At 45.6% G+C, this 19,943-nt stretch overlaps 1 protein-coding gene across 5 annotated transcripts in view; it reads left to right on the top strand.

Annotated features, from left to right (window-relative positions):
* Positions 1 to 534: 534 nt before the first annotated feature.
* The window catches only part of LOC115094582 (transmembrane 9 superfamily member 2-like), a 467,181-nt gene continuing 447,772 nt past the window's right edge, over positions 535 to 19,943 (top strand). For 3 of the 5 annotated variants that reach the window (XM_029607790.1, XM_029607789.1, XM_029607788.1), the window contains exon 1: positions 535 to 913. In XM_029607790.1, coding sequence (XP_029463650.1) covers positions 767 to 913 — 147 coding nt within the window. In that variant the 5' untranslated portion in view covers positions 535 to 766. The remainder of the gene's footprint in view (positions 914 to 19,943) is intronic. The other 2 variants (XM_029607786.1, XM_029607785.1) reach the window with 2 other exon arrangements.

Below are 19,943 nucleotides of genomic sequence, written 5' to 3'. Positions count from 1 at the left end.
TATTCTAGGTTACAGCAGTGAAAGCTTATCAGAGAATAAGAACAGCTAAGCCAAAAATGAAAATGTGCTGACAGAGAGTTTCTCAATGTCCTAACTACAGCTGTATTGCAGACTGTAAGTAAACCCGTCATGAAGCAGGGAATTCTGGTACATGAAGTCCTGTTTGGCAGGAGTTTCAGGTTGTCCTCTGTCAGGTTGAAGCCTTCAGCCCCTTCGTTATTGGTGGATTCTTGTTTTAAAAAACAAAAACTGATTTAATCCTGTTTTTTCCAACTGTTATGATGAATTTGTAGGAGAGGGGAGGTTGGAGATACGCTTTTTGGAATTCAAAAGAAAACTAGTAAGAGCCAAAATGGGGACCCTCACTGCAGTTATCCTATCCCGATCTAAATTATGGTCCGGCTCAAGCAAATGTTGAACTCTTTTCTTTCAACGAACGACTCTATAGCAGCATCTCAAATCCACGCCCTGCATAGACTAAGACAGAACGCGACTGAACGGCCAAGAAATCTCTCTAGCCAAAGGAATCAGGCGCATGCGCAACGTGGGCCACCTGAGCCTGGACGCGCGAGTGCGTGCTCTCTCCGTCCTTCTCGCGCGGCGCTGATTCTCTGAGGTGGCTTGCGGCAGCTGAACGTCAGTTCGAATTGTCGAGCAGCTTCGTCGTCTCTTCTTCCTGTGTTCGTCTTGCGGCCGCTTTCCCCGCCAGCCGGGCAGATTTACGACTTTGCTACCTGCCGCTCTTCATTGGCGTGCCACGAGAACCATGAGCCTGCTGCTGTGGCGCCGTTTCTGCCTCCACTTGGCTCTGTTCGTGTTTTATGCACAAATCTGCGGCGGCTTTTATCTTCCGGGTTTAGCGCCTGTAAGTTTCTGTGAGTCCGGGGCCGAGGGGGAGTCGTTAAACTGTAAGGTAAGTAAGGAGGGAGAATTCGGCAAAAGTCATGGTGCTGAAGGGAGAGCGTGGCCGGGAGCGGAGGATTTCTGGGTTCACCTGTGGGAAAGCTCCTGGGCCTCCTTTAGGGAAGGAGAGAGCTGGGACAGAGAGCAGCAGGCGTGACCAATACTGCAGATCGAAAGAGGCGAGCGCACTATATAATAAAAATTTTCCCCATGGACGCAAAACAGAAAAAAACCTTTAGTAAAGAGCAACCCCTGTCAACCTGAGATGGGAATCTAATCATGTGTGTTTATTTCCTTGTGTTAGTAAATTGCACTTTGTTTACTGCGGAAAGATCAGTCTGTGTTGGCATGCCCGTTATCGAGGTGGCCCTTGCTTGCTGTTTTATCAGTGCAGCAGTTTTCTTATATTTTTTATGCGCTTGCTAATCATGTAGCTATTGCTTCAAGCCTCTTCATCCTACTCCCAGGGCCCTATTTTCTAAATATTTTTTTCTCATTGCAACTAAGTTTGCTCCAATTTGTAGGTAGGACCCTTAATCTAGATGCCCTTGAAAACTTAAGAGCGTTAGCGACCTGGGTGCTGTTGTGATTTATTTTTCCTAGTGCTAGAGCCTGGGTAGCTGTTATTGAGCCTGCCCTGCTGGCTTTTGCCAGTTTCTGTGGCAGGCTGGCAGCCCTCCCACTTCTTACATGTTGCTCCATGAAGAGTGAGAACGTTTGCTGTAAGGTGTCTTATCTCCTGTAAGAGTTTCAACAATATATTCTCGTCTGCAGATGTTAAGGCATTGCTCTTAATTTCTTCTCTTGCAAATGTGCCAACATATAAAATGTTTTTTTGGTTTTTTTTTTAAAGAAAATGTGGAGAGCAGATAAGGCATGCCTGGTCTGAATAAGCTCATGGAGGTATAGAGCAGGAAAAATACTAAATATTTCTGAATTATAATTATACTTTAGTACAGAAGGATCAGCATACTACTTTTATCAATATTAAAGTTTCTTAGGGATTCACCTTTTGTATATCACAGTAAGTCATAGTTGTAGTATCAAGGTAATGTGAACTACTGTCACAATATAAGTATTTATTTTGCAATAATGGGAAAACCATTAGGCAGTACTAGTATGTTTTACCAGGAAGACAGTAGTCATGCTGTGTTGATGTTATTTGAATTTAAGTCTTTGGTGTGAGATGAGTATTTTCACCTGGCAACAAGTGTGATGTCAGAGTAGCGTCATTAGCTATTCGCATTACAGCTTTTATCTATAAGTCTGAGTTACAACTCAGAATTTATGCCACTCATAGTAAAATAGTACATGGCAGAAAAAGACTGAAATGGCCCATCCAGACTGCCCAGCAAGTTATAAATGCTTTAGTTTTTAATTATTTTGTACGGTAAAGTATAATTTGGCTGACAGTAATACTCAATGGATAAACAGATGCTAGAATTAAGTGAAAAAGCTGTTAATGATGCATTAAAAATATTTGTTTAACAGATTGTTCCTGAGATGATATGACTAAAAATAGCTTGTACAGTTCAGCGTTCCATAGACCATTAGTATCAATTTAGTTTCCTGTACCTGCTAAAATGCCTGTTTTTTTTTTATTGTGCTTTTTTTTCACCCTTATTTTGAGATTAGAGATTGCACTGTGGCTTAGTATGAAAGATTTTACAACCCCCCACCTTGCAATAATTCTCTCCCCAGATGACATGTCCGAAGCAGGCCCAGGAGCCCTAGGGCTGAAGGGCAACCTCCAGGCAGGGCTGGTGCAAGGGTATTAGGCACCCTAGGCAAACCTTACAGCCTGGCGCCCCCCCATACACAATTTTAAATTATTATTTATTTATTTCAGTTTTTTATATACCGGCATTCATGATACAATCACATCATGCTGGTTTACAATTGAACGAGGGGTGCAAAATACATTAAAACTGGAACAAGTGCAAAGGAAATTGCAGTTACAAATAACAAGGGTGGTCGAACTGGGAGGAAGGAGAAATACAGTAGTAGTTTAACATCGTGTAGAGTTATTTACAAAGAGTAGCTGTGGCAGAGTTATAGATGTTGATGAGGCGGAAATTAGGAGGGGTCCGGAAAAGCTTGTTTGAATAGCCAAGTCTTAAGTCTTTTTTGGAATGTTGGGAGGCAAGGCTCCTGTCGGAGATTCGGTGGGATGGAATTCCAGAGCGCTGGTCCAGCTGTCGAGAAGGCCCGTTCTCTTAAAGTTATATGTCGGGTGGATTTGGTGTGAGGTACCTGGAGGGATCCTCTGTATGCTTCTCTGGTGGGTCTTGATGTTGGCTGAGGGGGAATTGTAGGTCAAGTGTTGTAAGGTGGTGGATGGATTTATATATAATGGTGATGGATTTGAAGATGATTCTGAAGTGTATGGGGAGCCAATGAAGGTTTTTTAGGATAGGTGATATATGGTCTCTTCTCCTGGTGTTGGTGAGAATTCTTGCTGCTGCATTTTGGACCATCTGTAGGGGTTTGGTGTACGAAGATGGGAGACCTAGTAGGATAGAGTTGCAGTAATCTATCTTTGAGAAGATTATTGCTTGTAGTATTGTTCTGAAATCTTTAGAGTGGAATAGAGGTTTTATCCTTTTCAGCACTTGAAGTTTGTAGAAACAGTCCTTGGTTGTATGGTTGACGAATGCTTTCAAATTCATCCTGTTGTCAATTATAACTCCTAAGTCTCTCACTTGGGTGGAGAGTGGGTTAGCTGGCGGAGTAGTGGAGGTGTTGCTGAATTCTGGGAAGATGAGCAGGATTTCAGTTTTAGCAGCATTTAATACGAGGTTTAGGCTGCAAGAATGCACTTGATTTTTTGGAGGCATGTTTCCCGGTGTTCGAGAGTTTTAGAGAAGGATTCTTGAAGGGGGATCACTATCTGGACATTGTCTGCATAGAGAAAGTGTTTAAGTTTTAGGTTATAAATTTGTTATAAATTTTGCATTTATAACATAATTTTACCTCAATGTAATTTTTCATGTAAAATAATATACATGTTGTGATAATTTCATGCACTGTTGTGATGCCAACAAGAAAATTTTGCATCTTGGAATTCATATAGCATCATACCTATTATGATGTTTTGGCATGGTCCTCCCGTATCAGCACAGTCTCTCTCTCACACACCAATCTCTGCCAACACTCAAAGAATAACAACCTTACCTATGAAAAAGAATACCACAAATACTTCACCAGAATCTAAAATATCAATACACCTCCTATCAGGAAAACAGAACAGGCCAAGCTACTACAGATCCCTACAGAGAAACCACATGCTAAGAATGCTTCATCTCAGACTTTGCATGCAGAACACAAACCCTCACCAATTACAGAATAAAGCCACATAAAGTATAAATAGAAATGTGCAGACAAAAACTGAACTGCAAAACGCATCACACCAGACTCACAGTGCACAATGGAAAACAAAAATCACCATTCCTCACGAAACAATCAATAAAATCAAGATATATAAATCATTAATCATAATAGTAAAATCATACTAATAAAATAATTTCAAAGCAGCTGATGAATAGAATATCCAATAATTAGGCTCATGCAAATTTTGAAAGCTTTGCCAAACACCAATAAAATATTTCAAAACAGCAGACACATCACATACTACCCAATAATTAAAATGGTAGTCAATCAAAAAAAATTAATTTAAAAAGCCACCTTTACTTACCCTCTCCAGCAGTTCTCCTACTCCTTTCCCTTGCAGGCCACACCAGAAGCAGCAGTAGCTGCTGAAGCTGTCCTCGTGGTCCTCTTCCTTAGGGACCACAATCGGTCTTCTCTCTCTCTCTCTCACACACACCAGTCAAACCCTCAGGACCAGTTTCTGTCTCTCACACACCAATCATCTCCCCAACCAGTCTCTCTCTCTCACACACACAAGCACACATATACCAGTCATCTGGTATATGTGTGCTTGTGTGCCGAAGGAGCGCGACAAAGGGGCCTGCCCCTTCGTGTGCACCTTTAACTATTCCTCGCAAAGTTCCCATCCTGCTGATCCATCAACACCTTCTAATATGCTCAGACCAACATAAGAAATTGCCATGCTGGGTCAGACCAAGGGTCCATCAAGCCCAACATCCTGTTTCCAACAGAGGCCAAACCAGGCCACAAGAACCTGGCAATTACCCAAACACCTAGAAGATCTCATGCTACTGATGCAATTAATAGCAGTGGCTATTCCCTAAGTAAACTTGATTAATAGCAGTTAATGGACTTCTCTTCCAAGAACTTATCCAAACCTTTTTTGAACCCAGCTACACTAACTGCACTAACCACATCCTCTGGCAACAAATTCCAGAGCTTTATTGTGCGTTGAGTGAAAAGGAATTTTCTCCGATTAGTCTTAAATGTGTTACTTGCTAACTTCATGGAATGCCCCCTAGTCCTTCCATTATTCGAAAGTGTAAATAACCGAGTCACATCTACTCGTTCAAGACCTCTCATGATCTTAAAGACCTCTGTTATATCCCCCCTCAGCCGTCTCTTCTCCAAGCTGAAAAGCCCTAACCTCTTCAGCCTTTCCTCATAGGGGAGCTGTTCCATCCCCTTTATCATTTTGGTTGCCCTTCTCTGTACCTTCTCCATTGCAACTATATCTTTTTTGAGATTCGGCGACCAGAATTGTACACAGTATTCAAGGTGTGATCTCACCATGGAGCGACCAAGTTAATCCATTTCACTCCTCCATTCTCCCCACTCAGCTAATTGACTTTCAGCAGACTCACCCTTCAGACAGACACCCCGAGGACTCATCTAGCGTACTCACTCTTCTAGCAGACTCACTCATCAGGCGGTCTCACACAGCGGACACATTCAGCGGACAGTCACTCAGAGGACTCATCCAGTGGCTCAATCAGCGGACAGAAAATCAGCGGACTCACTCAGTGAAATCACTCAATGGACTCACGCAATAGACTCACTCATACAACGATCACTCAGCAGACTCACCAAACAGACTCCGTCATCGGATGGACACTCAGCGGACTCACTCAGCGGAATTACCGACCTCCACCAGCCAAGATGCGGACCTTCCCAATCATCTTCAACCACTTCAGACACAACTCCAAACCCATTACCGTCCCTAACACTCAACTCAAGAGGCTGATCTCCCATCACGATCTCCCCTCTCAATTACTGGGCCTCTCTCTTTATTCTCACTTACCCTCTTCAATGCCCAATCTCTCACAAAAACCCCCCACATCATCAACTATTATCTTTTGGATGCCAAACCCAACATATGAGCAATTACAGAAACATGGTTGAAACCTACGGACACAGTACTAACCAACCAACTTCCCACTCAGATGTACGACATCTACTCCATCCCTAGACCCAAAAAAAGAGGCGGCAAAAAAAATCTAAGATTTTTTCTCCAATACTCAGAATCTGCAGCAAATCTGGAATTCGCTCTCTTCAAATCCTCCCAGCTTCAAATATGTCTTATTTATGCCCCCCAGGGCTCCTAGAATCAGACCCCTCACATCTCATTGAACGCATTGCCAAACATATTAACTACAGTTCACCAGCTATAATATTGGGAGACTTCTACTTACATGTTGACGCTTCTCCTCAATCCCTCAACTGCGAAACTTTACTCTCATCACTTAAATACTTGGGTTTCAAACAAATAATAGACAGTCCCACTTACAAAGCTGGACACACGCTGGATCTAATATTCCTAAACGAAAGAATTACCCTAGCTTCCAAACCGCTCTGCATGCCTGTCCTTTGGTCAGACCATCAACTGATTACTACGACCCTAGACATCCCCAAAACCACACCCCAAAAATCTCACAAGTCCACTATCCAATTCAGGAAACTGTGCTCCTTAGACAACCTCAGCTCCCACCTATCCAAAGAATTTGACAACCTTGATCTCTCAGATGCAGAGGCAGCCACCACCTCGTGGTTAAAGATAACCAATAAAGTAGTTAATCTTACCTGCCCTACAATTACTAAAGTAATACACCCGAACCGTGACAACAGAAAACCCTGTTTCACACCGCAATTGAAATCCCTAAAACAAGATCTAAGAAGCAATGAACACAGATGGCGAAAAAACCCTTCCTCAGAGGCACAGGCCGCCTACAAAGATACCATGCACCGTTACAGGAATATGATCCTCCGATCTAAGAGAGACTTCTTCGCCCAAAAGATCCACCACTTCATCTTTGACTCCAAAGCCCTTTTCTCGTACATCTCATCTCTTACAAAAACTGTCCCACCAACTATTCCCGATGACCAAGCTGAAACCAAAGCTACAGATCTAGCTACTTACTTCGATAAAAAAAAAATCGCCAACCTGGTAGCGCCGCTTATTTCCAGCAATAACCAGTCACATCTCCTTTATAACACCACTATTCAGCAAAACTCCAGACTTGAATCATTCGAGCCCACTTTTTCATTGGAGATTGAAATCTTGCTCAAGAAACTCAAGCCATCCTCTCATCCTTCGGACCCAATACCATCAAATCTCATCTCCATTCCAAAAATCGTTGCGAAGCCTATTTCAGAAATCATTATTTGCTCTCTTGCTCAAGGGCGAGTACCAGACGCCCTTAAGATCGCGATACTCAAACCGCTGCTTAAAAAAACCAAACTTGTCTCCAGCGGATCTCGCCAACTTCCGTCCGATAGCTAACTTACCATTTATTGCGAAACTTCTAGAAAAAAATCGTCAAGCAACTCTCTGAATACCTGGACTTGCACAAAATTCTAGCCCTAGCAAAGTTCGGATTCTGAAAATCACTAAATACAGAATCACTATTAATCTCACTCTCACTCTATCATCCTCAGCCTAGAAAAAAAACAACCATACCTCCTTGCTCTTCTTGATCTATCCGTGGCATTCGACACAATGAACCACGTAATACTATTAGATCGCCTCACGTACATTGGAATTACTGGGACGGCACACAGATGGTTCCAATCTTTCCTTAGTAATAGATGCTTTAAGGTCAAAATTAACAACAAAGAATCCCACCCCGTCAGCTCCTCCTTGGGAGTCCCACAAGGTTCGTCCCTTTCTCCAACTCTCTTCAACATTTACCTTCTTCCGCTCTGCCAGCTTCTAACAAATCTTAATCTAACACACTACATATATGCTGACGACATGCAGGTACTAATCCCTATCAAGGAATCCCTTTCCAGAACCCTCAGCTTCTGGAACAATTGCCTTCAATCAATCAACCACCTCCTCTCTAGCCTTAACCTAGTCCTTAACACCAATAAGACAGAGATCCTTATATCACATGACGACAAGTATGGACTAAACAAAATACCAATCTCTTCTCAAATTAATATCTCCCCGCATGTCAGAGACCTTGGTGTTATTCTTGATAAACAGTTCAACTTAAAAAAAATTATCAATACAACCACAAAAGACTGTTTCTTCAAACTTCAAGTACTGAAAAAGTTGAAACCCCTCATCCATTTCCATGACTACTGCACGGTGCTTCAATCCATCATCTTTTCAAAAATCGACTACTGTAATTCGCTCCTTCTAGGTCTTCCAGCAAATACTATCAGACCCCTGCAGATGGTACAGAATTCTGCTGCTGGGATCCTGTCCAATACCAACAGAAGAGAGCACATCACGCCCATACTTCACAACCTACATTGGCTTCCCATCAAATTTAGAATTCTCTACAAAGTCCTTATGATAATCTATAAAGCCATGCACAATCTAACACCTCTTGATCTTAACTTACCTCTACGTCTCCATGAATCCTCCAGACCGATTAGATCTGCTTACAAAGGCACTCTCTATGCCCCCCCCAGTAAAGAAAGCCTTAAGGAAACATGCCCTATCCACCGCTGGGCCCTCTCAATGGAATGCTCTTCCACCAGATCTCCGGCAAGAACCATGCCCACTGACGTTCAAAAAAAAATCTCAAAACCTGGCTATTCAAACAAGCTTATCCATAACCAGACGAAAATTACCATTTCCTGGCGTGTAGCTAGATGGACTCAGAACGAATGGGTATAGTATGCTCGTGCTAGCAGTTGGAGGCTGATCTGACGTCAGCATGGGTATATATACCCCCATAGGAAGCGTAGCAACTCAGTAATTTCTGTCTCCAAAGCAGTTTGGAGAGACTGCACGCTCGCTGAGCGTGTTTCCAATCTACTTTCTACTTTCTTCTTACTAAATTTCTACTGCAACATCGAGCCCCGCACTCCTGCGGTGATACCCTTGGGGTCCCTCCCCCAGTAGAGTTTCCCGGGGCGATTTCCGTGATCCCCCGGAGGTTTAAGACCTCGGTCCGGTGGCCGAATCGTGGCAGGGACGTAGCCCCCGGGCGAGGCTCGGGCGTGGCGAGCGAGGCGCCTCGGTCCCGGCGTGGACGAGGCAGCGGGTGCATATCCTCAAACGCGGCGGTGAAGGTACTTGCCCTCTCGCCCCGCAGCCGGAGACCGCCCGGGTTCCAGCCGGGAAGCACCGAGGATCAGGTAAGGCGTACATCTCTTACTTCTGGTCTCCGAGGAACCGAGGATCGGCGGCATGGCCAGTAGGCGGCACGCCGTGGAGGGCAAAGGGGGCACCTTTCGGCCTGTACTGGACCTCAAGCCAGTCAATCGATACTTAAGGGTCCCGAGGTTTCGCATGGAAACTCTGTGCTCCGTCAAGACCGCAGTACAGCCAGGAGAATTCCTCACGGCCTTAGACTTGTCGGAAGCCTACCTGCATATCCCGATCCACCCGGATCATCAGCGCTACCTCCGCTTCAAGGCTCTAGGACGCCACTTTCAATTCCGGGCTCTGCCCTTCGGGTTGGCCACGTCACCGCGGACCTTCACCAAGGTGGTCGTAGTGGTAGCAGCGGCACTCAGACGGGAAGGAATTCTGGTCCATCCCTACCTAGATGATTGGCTGATCAGGGCAAAATCACAAGGGGAGAGCCATCGGACAACCGACAGAGTGATCGCCCTTCTGGAGAGCTTGGGCTGGGTAATCAACCTCAGCAAGAGTTGCTTACAGCCTTCCCAGTCGCTGGAATACCTGGGAATACAGTTCGACACCCAGGCAGACACAGTCAGTCTCACTACCAAGAGAAGGTTAAAACTTCAGACGCGAATCCGGTACTTGATGGGAGCCAGTCGGCCCATAGCTTGGGATTATCTGCAGGTTCTCGGTCTCATGGCATCCACCCTGGAAGTGGTACCTTGGGCAAGGGCCCATATGAGACCTCTGCAACGCTCCCTGCTCTCTCGCTGGAGCCCCCATTTCCGGAATATTCCACGCACCTACCTCTGCCTGCCAGAGTACGGACCCAGTTACGGTGGTGGTTGCAGTCCAACCACACAAGCAGGGGGTCGAAGATGTCCTCTCCCACGTGGACTCTGCTTACCACAGATGCCAGTCTGAGCGGCTGGGGAGCACACTGCGAAGGACTCACCGCACAAGGACGGTGGAACAGAGAAGAGTCAGCGTGGAACATCAACCGTCTAGAGGCTCGGGCAGTCCGATTGGCATGCCTTCGATTTGCTCACAGACTGAAGAACAGAGCAGTCAGAGTGATGTCCAACAACGCCACCACGGTGGCCTACATCAACCGTCAGGGCGGAACCAGAAGCTGACAGGTATCTCTGGAGATCGCCCCACTGATGGCTTGGGCAGAGGCGAATCTTCAGGACATCTCCGCCGTCCACATTGCCGGGAAGGACAACACCACGGCAGACTTCCTCAGCAGAGAAAGCCTAAATCCGGGAGAGTGGCAGCTGTCACCCACAGCCTTCCAGATGATTGTGGATCACTGGGGGATTCCGGACCTGGATTTACTGGCGGACAAGTCCAATGCTCAAGTACCCAGATACTTCAGCCGCAAGCGCGATCCGTTCTCACACGGAATCAATGCCCTGGTTCAGCCATGGCCTCCAGGGACTCTGCTATACGCCTTTCCTCCGTGGCCTCTGCTGGGCGCTATCATCCACAAGATTCAGAAACACCGGGGCCTAGTTCTTCTAGTGGCACCAGACTGGCCAAGAAGACCCTGGTACGCGGACATGAGAAGACTGCTGGCAGGGGAGCCTCTTCCCCTGCCTCCTCTCGGGGACCTTCTACGTCAGGGTCCCATCCTCCACGAGGATCCAGCTCAATTCTCTCTTGCGGTCTGGCCATTGAGAGGGCTAGACTGAAGAAAAGAGGTTACTCGGAGCCCGTGATAGATACACTCCTCCGAGCTCGCAAGTTTTCCACATCCTTCACCTATGTAAGGATCTGGAGAGTATTTGAAGCATGGTGTGACACTCATGGCACCAATCCACATGCGACCACAATCCCTATTGTGTTGGATTTCCTGCAAGATGGACTTCAGAAGGGTCTCTCCCTCAGCTCCATCAAGGTTCAGGTGGCTGCGCTGTCTTGCTACGGTCCCAGGAGGGATGGCAAGACCATTGCCAAGCACCCAGATGTTTTTCGTTTCCTGAAAGGAGTCAAGCATATTCGTCCGCCACTGAAGTGGCCTGTGCCCTTATGGAACCTCAACCTTGTTTTGGATTTCCTCGCGGGATCCACCTTCAGACCCCTTCGGGGCCTGTCTCTCCGTTCTCTAACCTTGAAGATGGTGTTCTTGCTGGCGGTGTGCTCAGCACGCCGCATCTCAGAGCTACAAGCACTGTCCTGCCGTGATCCCTTTCTCAGAATCACTCCTGAAGCTATCCATCTTCGTACGGTTCCCTCCTTTCTACCTAAAGTGGTTTCACAGTTTCATCTTAACCAAACCATATCCTTGCCTACCACGGTGGGTTTGAAGAAATCTGAAGAAGGGCGTTTATTACGCCATCTCGACATTGGCAGATTGCTGCCCAGATATCTGGAAGTGACACAAGAAGTACGAAAGACGGACCATCTGTTCGTCCTGCACAGCGGAAAGAAACAAGGTGAAGCGGCCTTGCGGCCCACCATCGCCCGCTGGATTAAAGAAGTTATCCGAGCAGCTTACGTAGAGGCTGGGAAGTCTCCGCCTCTACAGGTCAAGGCTCATTCTACCAGAGCACAAGCAGCATCCTGGGCAGAATCCAGGATGCTGTCGCCTGCAGAAATATGTAAAGCGGCGACATGGTCTTCCCTCCATACCTTCTCCAGGTTCTACCGTCTGGATGTCCAGGCCAGGGAGGACACAGCATTTGCGAGGGCAGTACTACATGGTCCTCAGGCAGCCTCCCATTCGTTCTGAGTCCATCTGGCTACACGCTAGGAAATGTTGAGATTACTTACCTGATAATCTCCTTTTCCTTAGTGTAGACAGATGGACTCAGCATCCCGCCCAGCTGCCTGTGTACATGGGTTTCACTGATTCAAGGTAAGCCATGTCATTTGTTTACATAAGAGCATCCCCTTTTGCCAGGTGTCAACGCCTCCGGTTGGGAATGCTGGTGGTCTCCAGCTACTATCAATCGGTCAGGGGAATCCTGTTTCACTATTTCACTGAGCGTCAATACACACATCCATAACAGCTTTTGCAAGGAAGATTACTGAGTTGCTACGCTTCCTGTGGGGGTATATATACCCGTGCTGACGTCAGATCCGTCTCCAACTGCTAGCACGAGCATACTATACCCATTCGTTCTGAGTCCATCTGTCTACACTAAGGAAAAGGAGATTATCAGGTAAGTAATCTCAACATTAACGTACCACTACGAACATTTCCATGACCATCCTTCACAGGCTTATTATTGTACATATATTTATATTTATTTTAAATTTCTCTGGAGTTGATTTACAGTTTTTTGCTTAATCAACTCTTTGCTAAGTGTCTCTCTTGTTAACAGCTGCTAACACTACCCCCAGTATTATCCACTGTTTTCCCAGTTCTATGTAACACTGGTTATATGTAATGCTTGTTGCAATATTGTGTTCCACTGTAAACCAATATGATATGTATCTTGCCACATGAATGTCGGTATAGAAAAGTTCAAAATAAATAAAATATCATCTCCCTGATCAGTCTCTCTCACACATACATAAGAAAATGCCATACTGGGTCAGACCAAGGGTCCATCAAGCCCAGCATCCTGTTTCCAACAGTGGCCAATCCAGGCCATAAGAACCTGGCAAGTACCTAAAAACTATTTCACTGTTACCATTACTATTTCCATGTTACCATTGCTAATGGCAGTGGCTATTCTCTAAGTAAACTTAATAGCAGGTAATGGACTTATCCAAGAACTTATCCAATCCTTTTTTTAAACACAGCTATACTAACTGTACTAACCACATCCTCTGGCAACAAATTCCAGAGTTTAATTGTGCGCTGAGTAAAAAAGAACTTTCTCCGATTAGTTTTAAATGTGCCCTCTAGTCTTTCTACTATCCGAAAGAGTAAATAACTGATTCACATCTACCCGTTCTAGACCTCTCATGATTTTAAACACCTCTATCATATCCCCTCTCAGTCGTCTCTTCTCCAAGCTAAAAAGTCCTAACCTCTTTAGTTTTTCCTCATAGGGGAGTTGTTCCATTCCCCTTATCATTTTGGTAGCCCTTCTCTGTACCTTCTCCATCGCAATTATATCTTTTTTGAGATGCGGCGACCAGAATTGTACACAGTATTCAAGGTGCGGTCTCACCATGGAGCGATACAGAGGCATTATGACATTTTCCGTTTTATTCACCATTCCCAACATTCTGTTTGCTTTTTTGACTGCCGCAGCACACTGTACCGACGATTTCAATGTGTTATCCACTATGACACCTAGATCTTTCTTGGGTTGTAGCACCTAATATGGAACCCAACATTGTGTAATTATAGCATGGGTTATTTTTCACTATATGCATCACCTTGCACTTAGACCAAAAAAGCAGGAGGGTAGGCTATCTAAAAAAGCCGTGAGGGCAAATATGGAGATTAGACGCCAATAAAATGTCCAAGTACAACTTTATTAACAGATGGAGACCATTGGTTTTTATATATGTGCCCGACTCAGGCCAGAGTTTCGCCCCACACCGGGGCTGCCTCAGGGGCTAGAATAAATAAATATAAATCGTGTGAACAATACAGGACATACAAAATTGAAAAATAATAAAAAACATAATTAAAAACATAAAAATGTGTAAACATAGGTAACACATAGATATCGATATTTAACCAACCACATCAAATGAGGCAAACAAGAATACAAACAAAATGAAAAATTGAGACAGTATTAACATAGTGCTTATTAGGGATGTGCAGACCAAAAGTTTAAGTCCATAAGTCGAAAGGGGGGGTCATTTGCGGTCAATATGGACATATGGAGAATTCCATAAGTTGAGTCTATGTCCATATGTGCAAATAAAAATTTAAACCTCTCACCCGCCTTAATCCCCCCCCCCCCCCCCCAAGACTTACCAAAACTCCCTGGTGGTCCAGCGGGGTCAGGACGCCATTTCTGAACTCCTTTGCAAGGAGCACGTGAGGTCGGCGTCACGTCGGAGTGACGCGGCGTCACGTGATTCCCCACGGGTCCGCTCCCGGAACCCTCGTTGGGCCCAAAAGGCACTTTTGGCCAGCTTGGGGGGGCCTCCTGACCCCCCCAAGCTGGCCAAAAGTTCCTTTTGGGCCCAACGAGGGTTCCGGGAGCGAACCCGAGGGGAATCACGTGACGTCGGCGCCACGTCGGAGTGACGCGGCGTCACGTGATTCCCCGTGGGTCCGCTCCCGGAACCCTCGTTGGGCCCAAAAGGCACTTTTGGCCAGCTTGGGGGGGTCAGGAGGCCCCCCCAAGCTGGCCAAAAGTGCCTTTTGGGCCCAACAAGGGGTCCGGGAGCGGAACCGCGATGGACCACGTGACGTCGGCGTCACGCCGGAGTGACGCGGACGTCACGTGATTCCCCACGCGTCCGCTCCCGGACCCTCACGGAACTTTTGGCCAGCTTGGGGAGTTTTGGTAAGTCTTGGGGGGGGGATTAAGGAGGGTGAGGGGTTTAAATTTTTATTTAGATCAACAATCGCGATTTCCAACGTATTCAACATAGCTATGTTGAATAAGTTGGAAATCCGATCGTTTACGCCTCATCACTTTTTTAAGTTAAAAAAAAAAAAAAGTTGCGTTTTCCATTTAAGTTCAAAACGAATGCACACCCCAGTGCTTATTACCTGTATATGTTGAAAAGCAATATTTGACAAGAATACAAATAAAATGAAAAATTGAGAGACAGTATAACATAGTGCTTATTACCTGTGTATGTTGAAAAGCAATATTTGAGAACCAATAATGTTCTTAATTGAAAATGTCTAGTGGTCAGATGCTTCTGAAATAAATAATAAAAACTTTGCATAGGTCACCAAACAAAACATTTTTTTTAACAAAGATGGCTGGAACCAAGAAAAAAATGAAATAAAATGTGATCTTAAATAAAAAGTGAACAAAATTTATGTAAGCATGATATAAAAATAACTTTTAAATTGTGATTACAACTACTGCTCTGTGGAATAATCGGTGTGAATTTTCAAAAAGATCAGAAAGCTAATGTGAGTGACACACTAGCCCCTGAGGCAGCTCCGGTGTGGGGCGAAACTCTGGCCTGAGTCGGGCACATATATAAAAACCAATGGTCTCCATCTGTTAATAAAGTTGTACTTGGACATTTTATTGGCGTCTAATCTCCATATTTGCCCTCACCTTGCACTTATCCACATTAAATTTCATCTGCCCAATTTTCCAGTCTCACAAGGTCTTCCTGCAATTTATCACAATCTGCTTGTGATTTAACTACTCTGAACAATTTTGTGTCATCTGCAAATTTGATTATCTCACTCGTTGTATTTCTTTCCAGATCATTTATAAATATATTGAAAAGTAAGGGTCCCAATACAGATCCCTGAGGCACTCCACTGTCCACTCCCTTCCACTGAGAAAATTGTCCATTTAATCCTACTCTCTGTTTCCTGTCTTTTAGCCAGTTTGCAATCCATGAAAGGACATCGCCACCTATCCCATGACTTTTTACTTTTCCTAGAAGCCTCTCATGAGGAACTTGTTAAACGCCTTCTTGAAAATCCAAGTATACTATATCTACCGGTTCACCTGTATCCACATGTTTATTAACTCCTTCAAAAAAGTGAAGCAGATTTGTGAGGCAAGACTTGCCTGGGTAAATCCATGCTGACTTTGTTCCATTAAACCATGTCTTTCTATATGTTCTGTGATTTTGATGTTTAGAACACTTTCCACTATCTTTCCTGGCACTGAAGTCAGGCTTAACCGGTCTGTAGTTTCCCGGATTGCCCCTGGAACCCTTTTAAAATATTGGGGTTACATTAGCTATCCTCCAGTCTTCAGGTACAATGGATGATTTTAATGATAAGTTACAAATTTTTACTAATAGGTCTGAAATTTCATTTTTTAGTTCCTTCAGAATTCTGGGGTGTATACCATCCGGTCCGGGTGATTTACTACTCTTCAGTTTGTCAATCAGGCCTACCACATCTTCTAGGTTCACCGTGATTTGATTCAGTCCATCTGAATCATTAACCATGAAAACCTTCTCCATTATGGGTACCTCCCCAACATCCTCTTCAGTAAACACCGAAGCAAAGAAATCATTTAATCTCTCCGCGATGGCCTTATCTTCTCTAAGTGCCCCTTTAACCCCTCGATCATCTAACGGTCCAACTGACTCCCTCATAGGCTTCCTGCTTCGGATATATTTAAAAAAGTTTTTACTGTGAGTTTTTGCCTCTACAGCCAACTTCTTTTCAAATTCTCTCTTAGCCTGTCTTATCAATGTCTTACATTTAACTTGCCAATGTTTATGCTTTATCCTATTTTCTTCTGTTGGATTCTTCTTCCAATTTTTGAATGAAGATCTTTTGGCTAAAATAGCTTCTTTCACCTCCCATTTTAACCATGCCGTTAATCGTTTTGCCTTCTTTCCACCTTTCTTAATGTGTGGAATACATCTGGACTGTGCTTCTAGAATGGTATTTTTTAACAATGACCACGCCTCTTGGACATTTTTTACTTTTGTAGCTGCTCCTTTCAGTTTTTTTCTAAATCCTCGCCGCAGCTAGGCTCAGCCTCTTTCTTCGGGGATCGGAGTGAGGAAGGCCTGCGCAGTCGGCGCCGGAGACCCGCCGGGGTAAGGCCTTTAATTTTGCCACTTACCCCCTGCCGCTCCGAACGCCGACCACGAGGCTGCATCTCCATCCGCCCAAGCCTGGCTCCACGCTCTCAGGCCTCGTCCCCCTCGCCGTCAGCCAATCAGGACGAGCACAGGCCTCTTCCTTCTTCCTACTCGCCGGCAACCAATCCAAAATGACCTCGCTGGGCAGCCAATCGGAGGACAGCTCCGTTGGCCCTTTAAATCCTCGCCGCAGCTAGGCGCCGCGCGCTGAAGGAGCGCAACAAAGCGGCTGGCCCCTTTGTGCGCTCCTTTGTGCAGCGCCTAAGTGCCTCTAAGTGCTGCTCGCTCCACGACAAGTGTTCTTCTCGCTCCCTGCTGCCTCTTTATCATACCATCCTCAACTTCTTCTCAGCCTCATTGTCATACTGTCTCAAATATGCTAGCCTTCCCTATTCCTACGATCAATAACTGCTACTCCAACCGCAGATTCACCACTAATCCAGTCTTGCATCAGCACAAACGATTGATCTCCATTATGGCCTCACCCCTAACTCAACTCCTTGGGCTCTCCATATTCTCTCTAACCCTATTCAACGCCCAATCCCTCTCTAAAAAAACACACCTACTCAATGACTATCTCTTGGATTCACAACCAGATATCCGTGCCATTACAGAGACCTGGTTGAAAACTACTGATATAGCACTAATCAACCAGCTTCCCACTCAATTATATAATGTATTCTCTATTCCTAGACCTAAAAAAAGAGGGGGAGGACTGGTCTTAGCAGCAAAAAAAGAATTAAGATTAATCTTACAGATCTCCTATCACACCTCCAAACTTGAATGCGCTATATTCAAATGTAAACAGCTCCAGATCTGCCTAGTTTACACCCCACCTGGGCTTCTAGAATCAGACCCTTCCCCCCTAATAGAGATCATTGCCAAAGATATCAAAACCGAAACTCCAGCCATCATCTTGGGAGATTTTAACCTCCACATTGACGTGACCCCCCACTCTGCCAATTGTGAAGCACTCCTTTCATCCCTCAAGGCCATGGGTTTCACACAAATTGTTAAAAATCCCACTCACAGAGCTGGCCACACATTGGACCTAATCTTCATAAATTCAGGCCTCATCCATATCTCCCCGCCTCTTTGCTCCCCCATCCCATGGTCAGACCACCAGATGATCACCACTGATCTATGCATTAAAGAAAACCCATCTCCCTCATCCAAAACTACAATCCATTACAGGAAACCATGCTCCCTGAATGACCTCAGGTCTCATCTATGGACAGAACTGGTGAATCTTGATCTCTCTGATGCAGATGCTGCTCTCACCTCCTGGCCCAAGATCACAAACAAGGTAGCAGATATATTATGCCCTTTAAAAACCAAAAACTTAGACCCTTCCAACAGGAACAAAAAACCTTGGTTCACACAGGAACTGAAAAATATCAAACAAGAATTAAGACGTAAGGAACACTTATGGTGCAAGAGACCTTCTCCCTCTACACTAACGGATTACAAAACTTCCATGCACAGCTACAGAAACACCATCCTTCGTACAAAAAAAGACTATTTTGCGAGTAAAATTCACAATTTTCTGTTCGATGCCAAAGCTCTGTTCTCCTACGTCACAGAGCTCACGAAACCTATCTCTCAAGTCATCCCAGATTGCCAAGCTCAATCTAGATGCTCCGAACTTGCACAATTTTTTGAAAATAAAATCCTCAAACTAGTAGCCCCATTGACTTCCTCAATCACAGGACCAACATCACCCTCAGTCTCCCACTTAAACCAGAAAGCAAACTTAAAAGCCTTCGAACCTACCACCTCCCTTGAAATTGAATCTATTCTCAAAAAGATGAAGCCCTCCTCACACCCGACTGACTCCATTCCCTCAAAATTACTACTCACCGTCCCAGAAACCATCTCCAAGCCTCTGGCGAAGATTATCAACTGCTCTCTAACACAAGGATCAGTCCCTGATGTCCTGAAGCTCGCCACTCTTAAACCTCTACTCAAGAAACCAAACTTGAACCCAACGGACCCAGCTAACTATCGCCCCATTGCTAATCTCCCTTTTGTCGCCAAACTCATGGAAAAAATAGTGAACAAACGACTATCGGATTACCTAGAGGAACATAAGATTCCCTGTACGTACTAGGATCAGTCCAGACGGTGGGTTATGTCCCCCGTCCAGCAGATGGAGTCAGAGCAAACTTCGGAGGGTGCTGGCATATAAGCCGGTGTACCCCTCCTGTATCCTCAGTATCTCTCTGACTCCAGCAGATGTGAGGAGGGGAACCCATTGTTCCTCCTACTTAGTGGCTTGTCACTTTTCTCATTATTCTATCTTTCTTCTGGTGGATCAAGCTTTAAGACAAAACAGATAAAAAAAAAAGAAAAAAGTTTTGTTCCTTCGGGTGGTGAGCCGGCTCGGCTGGCGCCACGTTTTAAGACTTGCCATTTGGACTGCCTCTTCTTTCCTTCCCCCCCGTCTAGCTTACTATCCCGGAGAGGTACAGGGTAAGTGTTTGGGGGAAGATCTTGTATTTCTTTCTTTGCAGCTTGAGTTTGGCGTTCTCCTGAGGTGGATGCTGGTGGGGCCAGCCTCTCCCCTCACTCCAGTCGCGGTCTCTCACCCTCTCCCCGCAGTCCCGCGACCGGGACCGCAGGCGGCACGGACGTCTCATTCCCCTGCCGCCCCCGGGGCTGCTGGGCTGTTTTTGAGTTGAACTTGGGCGCGGACGGCCCGCTCCTCCCGCGGCGAGATCTCTGGCGTTGCTGCCTCGAGTGCCTTGGCCTCTCTCCCCCCCCCCCCCCCCGGACGCTCGCGATGCAGCGCGTCCGTTGTTCAGCTTGTGGCGGCCCGGGACAAGCCGCATCGAGGGACGGTCTCTGCGGCAGGTGCCTCCCCGGGGGGGAGACTAGCACCGCTCCCTCAACCACTTCTCCC

Source organism: Rhinatrema bivittatum, chromosome 6, assembly GCF_901001135.1.
Source record: "Rhinatrema bivittatum chromosome 6, aRhiBiv1.1, whole genome shotgun sequence".
Classification (NCBI taxonomy): Eukaryota; Metazoa; Chordata; class Amphibia; order Gymnophiona; family Rhinatrematidae; genus Rhinatrema; species Rhinatrema bivittatum.
This window is presented reverse-complemented; position numbering and strand designations above follow the sequence as displayed.